Source organism: Cheilinus undulatus, linkage group 5 (assembly GCF_018320785.1).
Source record: "Cheilinus undulatus linkage group 5, ASM1832078v1, whole genome shotgun sequence".
Taxonomy (NCBI): Eukaryota; Metazoa; Chordata; class Actinopteri; order Labriformes; family Labridae; genus Cheilinus; species Cheilinus undulatus.
The window spans coordinates 25,518,678-25,530,829 of record NC_054869.1 but is presented as its reverse complement, the minus strand read 5'-3'; the positions used below and the strand labels follow the sequence as shown (position 1 = coordinate 25,530,829).

General features: G+C 37.9%; 1 protein-coding gene across 1 annotated transcript in view; it reads left to right on the top strand.

Moving 5' to 3' along the window:
• Positions 1-12,152, top strand: part of smarca2 (SWI/SNF related, matrix associated, actin dependent regulator of chromatin, subfamily a, member 2) — a 67,400-nt gene that overhangs the window by 22,992 nt on the left and 32,256 nt on the right. Inside the window, exons 13-18 of the mRNA XM_041786794.1 lie at positions 196-253; positions 548-645; positions 1,120-1,267; positions 8,262-8,425; positions 10,137-10,203; positions 10,301-10,411. Of these exons, the coding sequence (XP_041642728.1) occupies positions 196-253; positions 548-645; positions 1,120-1,267; positions 8,262-8,425; positions 10,137-10,203; positions 10,301-10,411 (646 nt within the window). The remainder of the gene's footprint in view (positions 1-195; positions 254-547; positions 646-1,119; positions 1,268-8,261; positions 8,426-10,136; positions 10,204-10,300; positions 10,412-12,152) is intronic.

Sequence of the window (12,152 nt, the reverse complement as noted above, 5' to 3'; positions counted from 1 at the left end):
ATACTTTAATGTTAATACAGTTCTTGTGATAAAGCAGAGTATCTAAGCAATTAATAGAAATGGACTCCCTTGCAGGATTTTCATTATCACAGGGGTTCAAATCCTTGCCTGTATTGGTGCCTACTGTTTGGATTTCTGCTGAGGTTCTGTAACTGTGCTTTGTTTTTGCTTTGTTTCTCTGTTTTTAATAACCAGGTATGAGGTTGCCCCACGGTCAGACAGTGAAGAGAGTGGCTCAGAGTACGAGGAAGAGGTCAGTGACTTTCTCACTAATAAACTCTGACGCAGGAGGCTTTTCTGTCCTGCAATTCTTCAAATAATGCAAATGTTATTAAATATGATTTTGGCCACATCTCAGCCTCACTCATCTAAAAAATGCACCCACAGGAACATTAAAATCCACCAGGGGGCTGTAGCTGTATTTACTTCTGTACAGCTGCGTCTGAAAATTTCATTTACTTTCCATCAGAGCCATTGATGTGACCTCTTGGTACTTTTATTACTTAAATCCTGCTCTGAGTCATGTTTTATCAACTTTGTCTTAAAGGAGGAAGAGGACGTTCCAAAGGCAGAGTCAGAGGAAAAGAAGTTAATCGATCCCAACGGAGACGAAGGGACTGTGATGGCTGCCAAGCACATCATCGAGTATTATGTTCCTCCTCACTATCACTGTTTCCCAGAGATTAAGTTGACAAGGCTTGAAGTTGTCTTGTCCTGGAATTGCATCACTTAGAAGCAAAGATAAAATTGTTGTTTAAGCCTACTGGAAATGTAGTGTTTTTGCTACAGAACTTAATATTATTTAACTTGTGTAGAAAGAAATACATATTTAAACTTAAAAACCTTTTTTGCTTGGAACAATATCAAAGATTTTCCCTTCAGGGCTTTCAGATGGAGGTTATTCCTAGACACTGAGATTAAAGAAGAAAATACTAATAAATCCAGATCCCAATTCTATCCATATAGACTCATGGTGAGCGACTCCAGGTATACTCCAGCTGTGCTCTGGCTGTGCTCCTGGCTCTGACTAAGCCTTGAAACTGATCAATACAACATAAAGAGTTTAGTCATTAATACTGAAGTTTGGGTTTTTTTGGTCTTCTTCTGTACCACGTGCAGGTCAGCCAAGCAGGATGTGGATGATGAGTACAGCGTTCCTACTGGACAGACAAGCTCCCAGTCTTACTATGGTGTAGCCCATGCTGTCATCGAACGGGTGGAGAAGCAGTCATCACTGCTGGTCAATGGCACGCTCAAACACTACCAGGTACACACATGCACATCTGAATTCCTCTTATTTTCTAGATATTGTGGCAACTGTTGATAATGTTTTCATTTTTTTGCTCTCTTCTGAGCAGGTCTTTTTGTTGTGTTAGATTATATGTCATTCTTGTCTTCAATATGTTTCTTTTTTTTTTTTTTTTTTTAACTGAGTGTTTTTTGTTTGCCCAACAGAATTTTGATAAAAGGAAGCAGCAAAATTGAATGATATTCACATCCTTTTCTTTTTCAAAATAATGAGTCATGAATGCAGAAAAGCACAAACCTTCTGTCAGATATTAGATGATTGCTTCTCCTCAAACTAATCAGCAGAAAAGGTCTTTTTAACACTGCATCTGATGACAGTTATTAAAAAAGAAAAAAATAACCCATTGTGATAAAAAAATGCTAAAATAAAAAGAAACATATTTGTGCCCAAACATTAATTTGTTGGTATTTAGCTACAAAAGCACAAAAAGGAATAAAAATAGAGATTTTTATGTTTAACAGTCATTTACAGCGTACAGCCAACAATTTTGTAATGAAATTTGGATATATTTGTGCTCATGCTTTATTGTGGAGCAGCTTACAAACACCAACAAGTTTGTACATATTTACTCCAGTAAATTCTTCAGTGTTGATCAGGTATACCTTTAAATCACATAAATTAGGTTGACATATGCATCATTAGCATAAGAAAGGGATTTGTTCATAAGGAATTTATTGCAGAATGCAGAACAGTGTTCTTCATTGTAGACTGAACATTTCCTATTTTATGGCCACCATAGTTGTTAAAGTTGAGTTTGTCAGCTGGAGTAGTTCTTTCATAAATCTTAACCTTTTGTTGCTATTGTTCTTAAAGGTTGTTGCCTAGGTTTTTTTTAATCATTCATTATGTAATGTCTGTGGAAAGTTTGTTTTTGTTTGTTCTATTTAGAGCTGAAACGATTCCTTGAATTATTCGGGTGATTCGATTAAAAAATTCTTCAAGGCAAATTATCTGCCTCGAAGCTTCGCTTAAATCAGTCCTGTATCCATTTATGCCCATGCCGTAAGCCTGGACATAGTGGCATGTGTTGCACGCTGTGTTTCGCACGGACGGCTATTTATGTGGCACAATGCACTTGTTTTCGCTGTTACTATAACGTAACATGCATAATTTGAGGCGTGAAAATCACGAGGGAAGAGAAGTTGATGCAGTGATGTTTACAGGCACGTGTCCTGTGTCACGCAGCCAGTGCCCGTGGCTTCATGGAAAATATGGCACTATGCTTGCACCGGTGGACCTACCCAGATCTCAGAGTTTACGTGCTGCCTGCATGACTCGCTGGTGTGAGACAGTGCTCAGTTTGTGTCTGAAGACTTTAGGGAATTTCATGAACTTCTCTGATTGACCCGACAGTTTTACAGAAAACCTTCAGGCGTCATGATTCAAGTCCTGTTTTGGTGCTTTCCCTCTCTCTCGTGCACGTTATTAATTTAATCATGAATTATTTAAACTCAACGCACTGATGTCTTGATTACAGCATATTTTTAAAAAATTTCAGCATCCTGAATAATTTGATAAGACATATTGATAATGAAGGATTACCGTCTGGATCCAGGAATTTTTAAAGGATTTTTTACTATTGGGAGACAGGGCTAATGGCAGAGGTCTGCGCTCTCCAAGTGCTTTTCTAGTTCTTATTAGAACACTCGATAAATCGCCAGAAGAATTGATAGAGTACTTGATTACAAGATAGATCGATTACTGCAGCCCTAGTTCTATTGCTGTTTAACTTTCCAGGTGTGACTGTACCTCTTTTGTACCTCTCTTGGACTTCAACACACTTGAAGCTGGGCTGGTGAAACAGAAACAAGAACACTGTCGTCATTGTGCATCATCTTACATTACATCATGACTAAATATTCCAGTGCAGAAGGAAAGAGCTTCTGCTCCAGGTTTGCCCAATGGCCGAACTTTGGCTAATAATATCTGCTGCTTGGCAACAGAACGCTCAGTCATTTCAAGTTTAAAGGCAGCTATCTGCTTGTAGCAATACTGCCTCATTATTTTTCTGTGCGATGCTATGGTTGTATCTCTCTAAGTGGTGATGGCAGTGAAAGATGGTATAGTACTAAAGATAGGGGACTTCCAACTGGATGTTACTGACATTTTTTACTCTAACAACCAGGCTGAGATTGTGTGCTTCTCTGATTTATGGTGTGCCAGGCTATAAATGAGATAAAGTGGCAGCACCCAGAGGAAACCGCAGAGATATATGCTTTACAATAATTGGATCAGTTGTCTGTCATAAGAACAACAGTCTCTGTAAAAATAAACTGGATTATGCTTGAGAATAGCTTGAAGGCTTCACATGTATACATTACTATTTCAGTTTGTTATGAATTATTAATTCAAACCTCTAACCGGTCTGTATTCACTGAAATTGCCTCTGCTGTGAGGCAAAACATGCAGTTGGTAATTGGTGAAATTTTCCCTTTCTGCTTCCTGTGCCCACATACCCTTTCCTGTTTCTCTGTACTGTCATAAGATGATTGTTTCCTCCAGCCAAAGACAACTAACACAGCTGATATTTGCTGCTACACTTAAATCCCACAAGTTGAAATGAAATCAAAGGACCTTTGGAGACTCAATTGGAATTGTATTCAGTTTCCTCTTTATAATGAAAGTAAAAGGTTTCTATCATTACCTCCCCTACCTGGGAGAAGAAACACATTTAAAGTCAGTTTGTGAAGTTATTTCTGATGGCATATGTGCCCCCCAATTTATTTTCTTGCTGGTACTTAGTCTTTATGAATTATATACTTTACTGAATAACCAGTTATCCCCCTAGCATAAGAAGGACAGAAAAAAAAGGGCGCAGGACAAACTTTGCTGAAAAATTATTCAGAAAAATCAGGGATTGACATTCAGTTCAATTTGCAACTCTTACAGATGTGACAGTACTGAACCTGTTGGAGGCAACTTATGAAATGTTGATGCTTTAACCTTACAATAATCACTGATGGACTACCAGTATCATAGAAAAACAATGTGAAATAAGGAATTATGTGTTAATGCTTTTAAATGTCCAGCAGAATGTGCAGTCACTTGGCCTGGAATCTTTAAAGTTTGAACTTTATATTTTATTATTGTGTTGTACATACAGTTACAGGTGCATCTCAAAAAATTAGAATATCATGAAAAGTTCAGTATTTTTTGTCACTCTTTTCTGAAAGTGAAACCCATATATTGTATAGACTTGTTACACATAGAGTGAAACATTTCAAGCCTTTATTTCTTGAAATGTTGATGATTTTGGCTTACAGATAAGAAAAAAACAAAATTCAGTGTCTCAAAAAATTAGAATGTTACATAAGATCAATTTAAAAAGGATGTTTTAAACAGAAATGTCAGGCTTATGAAAAGTATGTTGATTTCTATGCACTCAATACTCGGTTGGGCCTCTTTTTGCATGAATTACTGCATCAATGCAGCGTGGCATGGAGGCGATTAGCCTGTGGCACTGCTCAGGTGCGGAAACTTTACACTGGACTTCAAGCAGCGTGGATTCTGTGCCTCTCCACTCTTCTAGGTGCTTGAAGTCCAGAGTGAAGTTTCCACAGTTAGTGATGATTTGGGCTGCCATGGCATCTGCTGGTGTTGGTCCACTGTGTTTTCTGAAGTCCACAGTCAACGCAGCCATCTACCAGGACATTTTAGAGCACTTCATGATTCCTTCTGCTGACAAGCTTTATGGAGATGCTGATTTCATTTTCCAGCAGGACTTGGCACCTGCCCACACTGCCAAAGGTACCAAAAGCTGGTTCAATGACCATGGTGTTACTGTGCTTGATTGGCCAGCAAACTGGCTTGACCTGAACCCACAGAGAATCTATGAGGTATTGTCAAGATGAAGATGAGAGACACCAGACCCAACAACCTTTTCAGAAGCCTGACATTTCTGTTTAAAACATCCTTTTTAAATTGATCTTATGTAATGTTCTAATTTTTTGAGATACTGAATTTTGGGTTTTCTTATCTGTAAGTCATAATCATCAACATTTCAAGAAAAAAAGGCCTAAAATATTTCACTCTATGTGTAACAAGTCTATGTAATATATGGGTTTCACTTTCAGAAAAGAGTGACAAAAAAATATTGAACTTTTTCATGGTATTCTAATTTTTTGAGATGCACAAGTATGTGCCCTGCCCACATGGGCTTACATGACACCAAGAATTTAAACAAACCAGGATCAGAGTGCATAGTTGTTCTTTCATTATCATAGAGCAGAAAAGGAGGATGGAGACAAAGATGGATTAATTAAATAAATAAACTATCTTCTCTTCTTTTCCAGGCTTTTTAGACAAAATTAGAAAACATCAAATTTAAACAGATGGTCCAGTTTTTGCTTAATAGGCAACTGCAGAGTTTCAGGATTTTGACAAGCCATTTCATGAAGCAATATTTCTCTTAGATCATCATAGTTGGTAACCTGACCTGCCAGCTAGATTTGTTTCACACAGCCATCTGGAAAACCTTCAAAACTAAGCATTTGGGAAAGGGAAGAGGATTTGAAAAAAACTCAGAGTGTAGTTGGATGAGCGTTCTGTCTGTCACATCTTTACGGGCCAATCAGAGCAACAAAACACGTGACGTTGCCGTGACCGAGCTGCAGGTGTGCAGCTACCGAGGAAAAACGTGAACCATGGCAACTATAGACAAGTCAGTACATGACTTTTGTCTTTTTTGAAAAGAAAACAACTCATTGCTGTTCTTTGTTCATCTCTTAACAAAGAAATGTCCTCAAGTTCTGATAAAACTGGTGCTTTAGCAGCATCCACGCTAATCTCTTCCGCCATAATTGCAGCAGCTTCTTGTTGCTGCTTGCTTACGTCACAACTCTGCTGTGCCTGAAAGTACTGCCCCTCGTCGCTGATTGGTCCGGTCACTTTCTAACCGGGCCCAAATGGTTTAGACGGGAGCTTTGCAAGATGGATTCTCCAGTGAGAAACATGGAAACGGGCGTATCCATCTGCTTTGCAAGGTTACATAGTTGGTACAGTGCAAAAGAAAATGGAACTCACTTTCTACTTCTGCTAGATATCACACAACTCACAGAGTCTGTTTTCTCTGGGAATCAACCAATCTCAATGGCTAAAGGAAGAATACGAGTCATGAATCTCGGCCAGTGGGTTGGCTATAATGTAGAGCAGGTGCCCATATACAGAGGCTGAAGTCCTCAGTGCACTGGTCATGGGATTGGTCCCATTGACAGCGCTGTTTGGTGCATATTTTTCCCTACTCTCTCTCTCTCTCTCTCTCCGTAATTCCTGTCTCTCTTCAGATGTCCTATCACATGAAAGGTAAAAAGCCCCAAAATAATATTTATTTAAAAGAAAAATCAATAATCAAGTAATCTTAATCGATAGTTTTATTAGTGATTGTAACATCAGAAGGGTTGGTACCACAAGCCAGCAGGTTGCTAGAAAGGAATATCCTTCCTGCATGCTTTCTTTACTTTGATTTTTTTGATGGAAACAATAAATGTGTGTCTACGTCCAACTATCACTTCACATTTAGTTAGAAGGTGATTACTGTGGCTTGAACCACAGTGAGGTGTCCAAGTTTTTTTGTTTTTTTTACATCCACTTGTTTTGCTGCTTCTTCATTTGTACAAAACAGAGCCCGGGTACTTGTAGTTGACAGTGGTAATTCCACTGAAAGTGAGCATTTTCATCAGCAAAAACAAATAAAAATAATTTAAAAAAACATCGAACAGATGTTATTTGAAAGAATAATATGAGCATCTGGAGCTGAAGATTAGAAGGCTCAGTTTTATGAATTTCTGACAACAAACAGTTCCCACAACTCTGGCAAAACTTTCATGAATTTACTTTGAAACTGATAGAAATCACTTGAAAAGTTGTTAGGTATAAGGCTATCATTATGTGATAGTAAACTGAATATCTCTTGGCAGATAAAATAAGCTATTTGACAATGTCTTACTGATATGTTTCATTATTTTCTGACGTATCAAAAATTATTTAGGGAAATGATTTGCAGTTTAATCAGTGACCGCCATTATTTATCTCGCAATTTTGTCTTACAACCACAGCCAGAAATGACAGGATATATTTAGCGAGAAAGACAATGTGAACATGAGCAGCTCATGTGGGATTTAGTTACATATTTTAAATATTAGTCACTTGAGCCCTCAGGAGAGTTTTTTCTTCTTTAAGTATTTAGATTGCCTTGCCTGGCCCTTACAAAAGCAACATTTTGCTTCTGAAATTTTTGATTCATTATTGACATAAACTAAGATGCAGTGTGTCATTTTTAAGGGCTGATTGATATTGTTTTTTCAGGGCAGATTTTATTACTTATTATAAGTAGTGCATGAAACAGATTACCAACATTTGAAATGGATTTGTGTTTTATATGATGAACAAAATGCAATTAATGTGACAAAGGAAAACAGCATCTTAAAAAATGAAGTAAAATGAACAATTAAGTACTAGCTCTGTCAACATGAGAAACAGCACAGAGCAACACAGTTGCAGCAGGAAACAGGGAGTGATGCTCTACACTCCCTTTGTCAGTGTAACCCAGGCCTTGGGGATGCTTGGCTGTTAGTTGTGTGGCACCAGTCAGACAGATAGGTAGATAGTTTTGTGGGCAAAGACATTAGGTGAGACTGTAAAAAGTGATTAATTGATTTTATCAATTAACAGCAAAATACAATGTCCATACCAATAATTGTCTAAATGCCAGATCTTGGCCTTAATAATCTTCCAGGCTGATAATCGGTCTACCCTAAGTAATTTTACTTAATAATTTCCTACACCACCTGCCAAAGGGCCCTCCGTTTTCATCTAGGAGTAGTTGTTTTCTGTCTTTTATGTCCTCCAGGAGAATAACTAATGGATTGTAAATGTGAAGAAACACTGACTCTCTATAAAAGCTATTTCTGCAAACATTTTCTAAGGCATGTTTTTATGTTTCTATGTTATCCAGATCCAGGGGTTGGAGTGGATGGTGTCCTTGTACAACAACAACCTAAATGGAATCCTGGCTGATGAAATGGGCCTTGGCAAAACAATCCAAACTATCGCCCTTATCACCTATCTGATGGAGTACAAGAGGGTCAACGGCCCCTTCCTCATCATTGTTCCTCTCTCGTCAGTAATCCTCTGCTTGCATCTATCATGGCTCTTATCACACTGTGTTATGAAATCCTGAAATATTTTTAGAAAGGGAGCTGTGAACACAGAGCTCAGAGTCCCTATTGGATATTATTTTAGATTGAAAAACACTCACCTTATTAGTCTAAGTCACAATATGGAGCAGTAATAGAGACCAGAGGAGTCCGAGTCCCATCCTTGATTGAGACAGTGATGCTAGTGGCGAGCAATTTAAATCAAATTATATTCAAGTGTCATGGGTGAGAAACTCATCTGCCTGCAGGAAGTGATGAGTCAGAATTGACTGCAAAAACTGACCATCCCTAAACAGCGGTGAGCTATTACTCAGATAATACCTCAGCAAGGCTATATTTAAGCATTGGATATGCACACTTGGAAACCCCTTTTTTATGTAAGTTCCCAAAAAGTTTTCTAAAGGTCAGTCATTAATCTTGGAGCAATTTTCTAGCATAAAAATGTCGTAGTTCTTTGTATGATTGCATAAAATTTCTAATTGTCCATTCATTGGCCCTTTTAACCTAAAAAAGGACAATGGTTGGGTTTTGAATTTGCAAGTCTGTCATATACAGCAGGAAGTGAGCTGCTTAAAGAGGACAAATGCTAACAGACCGTTAAGAGTCGCACTGGCACTAGCCAGCCATTATTCTAGATGGACACATCTAGCTTAGTATATTTCTGTGCAAAGTGTGAGTGATTACTTGTCTGTAGGAGAATGGTGGTAGAATAAATATCTCTAAATGTTAATCTTTTTATGTAATATAATCTCTTTTAAAAAATGTAATTTTACAGTAATAGAATAGCTTTTTATGTGATGAAGTTGTATGTGTTTCCATTGTAAGTACACAAAAATATACTCTTGTAGTCAAGGATTGGCACCTAAATCATTCATTCAGCTTAAGAAAACAAAACAACAGGATGGTTTTCCTACCCTTAATCCCTTTATGTTCTTCAAACAAAAACATCTCTGACCTTGCTTGAAGAAACTTTAGTTGTTTGAAATCCACTCCCTCCAAAAACATCAAAAGTGGAAAATGCCCCTGGGCCCTTTTCAACCCCTTTAAATATAGCAGATGGAATCACCCTCACTGCTCAAAATTTTACCTGCTTTAATTTAAATTGCAGAGATAGCTGTGTGATGTAATGCTTAAAGTCACATTTCACACAACCCATTTCTGGATATTTGATCATTTATGCCCAAAATCAGTTTAACATTTTTTCTATTTATGAGGGGTGCACTGTTTTTTGTAGTCAGACCAAGCATAGTTAATGGCCTGAATCAGAGTTCTCAGCCACTGTCCACTGATCTGAAGCCTCATCATGTAACACTAGGAGTGGTGTGTTGGGAAATCTGAGTTAATGGGCAGCTAGATTGATTCTGATGGGAGCTGAGTTTTTAACAAAGCTCTTTGTAAGAAAGCCCCTGTAGCTGCAACCAGTTTAACTCATTGGAAAGCTATCACACTGACATTAAAATGGATTCTTTTCTTCTTATTTAAATTAAAAAAAAAAAAATTCCCCTAACTTTTATGCTGGACTTGCCCAGCAGATCTCTCTGTGTCATGGTACTTTAAGCATCTATTGCTTCTTCATGTGTCAGCTAATTTTGTCAGCAAGTTTTTTTTAAATTCAAGCTACTTTCTTCCATGTTATTCCAGTGTGTTATGATAGTCACTTTCTTTATTTCCAGGACTTTGTCTAACTGGGTCTATGAACTTGACAAGTGGGCACCCTCTGTGGTGAAAATAGCTTACAAGGTAGGAACAATCTTGCTTTCTGTGTCTGTTCTGATTTCATTTAGCTCACTTGTAACAGCAGGTTGTTTTTTTTCCATTTTCTCCTTCCACATGAAAGGGTACCCCTGCTTTGCGCCGGGGGCTGGTACCTCAACTTCGCAGTGGGAAGTTCAATGTCTTGCTGACCACCTATGAATACATCATCAAAGACAAGCACATACTGGCCAAGGTAAGAGAGATTAAAGCAATTTACTCATTTTGTAATCCACATTTTCTCTCTTCCTCTTTGTACCCATATATTTCTTTTTTTTTTTTTTTTTTTTTTTTTTCTTTTCAGATAGAAGCCTTGACCCATAACAAAAAAATTCTATAATAAAGGGCTTGGGTCCTATTTAATTGTCATATAAAAAAAATTAAAATCTAAATTAAAGACCTTTTATTTTTTTTCATTTCAAGAAATAGATCATCACACCTTTTATATGTATAAACTATATAAAATTCTCTAGAGTTAAGAGTTTTTCAGGGTCGCTTAAATTTCTAAAGTATTTGTTAGTGCATTGCAGAATGTTTTTTCTGTTGTTGTAATTTTAATAAAAAATTATCCATTAGAATATGTTCAAAATAACTTTACTGAATTAAGTGCGTAAACATTATGTAGTTAAAGGTAACAGAAATGGCTACTTTTGAATATGCTTTGGGTAAGCATGGTCAGATTCAGTAGCAGCAGTGAAAATTTATTGAATCCTGCTAAGATTTCATGGCATGGCTGAATGTTTTTAAGCAAGAGAGATCTTTTAAGTTTCTAAGGACCAAACATTTGATGTATTAAGTTGGTCTGCGATTTTATTTTGTGTTTTTGCTGTTACACCTTTGACATTAGAAGTTGTAACTCCTGCCCCTTTGCTGGACTAAAAAGTATTTTATACTATAGATTTTGGGTTTATTTAACTTGACACGCCAGTTGGATTTGTTTCACACATCCATCTGGGAAAGCTTCAATAGGAAACATTTGAGAAAAGGCAGAGGATTTGAAAAAAACTTGGAGTGTGATTGGGTTAACGTTCTGTCTGTCACATCTCTACGGGCCAATCAGAGCAACAAAACATGACGTAGCCGCTATCAGGCTGTGCGTATGCAGCTACTGAGGAATAACGCAAAACATGGCGACTGTAGACATGTATGTACTCGACTTTTGTCGTTTTTAAAAGAAAACAACTCACTGCTGTTCTTTGTTCTTCTTTTAACAAAGAAATGTCAAGTTCTGATAAAACTGGTGCTTTAGCAGCATCCACGCTAATCTCTTCCTCCATAACTGCACCAGCTCTTGCTACTGTTTGTTTATGTCATGACTCTGCTGCGCCCGAAAGTACTGCCCCTCATCACTGATTGGTCCTGTCACTTTCTAACCGGGCCCAAACGGTTCAGATGGGAGCTTTGCAAGATGGATTTGCCGGTGAAAAACAAGGAAACGGGCGTATCCATCTGCTTTGCAAGGTTAGGGTTTTGTGTCTTCACTGGTAAATAGGGATATGATGACATCTCGTCCCACGAGCTCTTGCGAAATCTAAACGTCACAAGATTTCTCGTAGAGGTGAAAACCATCTCATGAAATAAATATTGCTCAGACACCAGGGGCATCAGCTCTCCTGACAGAAAACAATACCAAACTGGAAACAATAAAAGTTCACAAAGATGCCCAGGGCACTTTAAAAATGTTGTTGTGACAGCTAATGAAGAAATGGAGCTGACCCGTGATCCATTCCGATCATTGCTCACCCCCACCCCCTCCTCTGCGTGCGCTACTTGGGGCCGAACACGATCCGCAAATGCATAATGAGTTCATCATAACGGTGCAAAATGATTAAATGATGCTGCTGGAAAAATGTGCAGTCTCCATGAGGGGAATACAATGTTTATTTAGGTTGTGTATGCATGCAGACTTGCTCATCATGTCGCTATTTGTGGCTTAG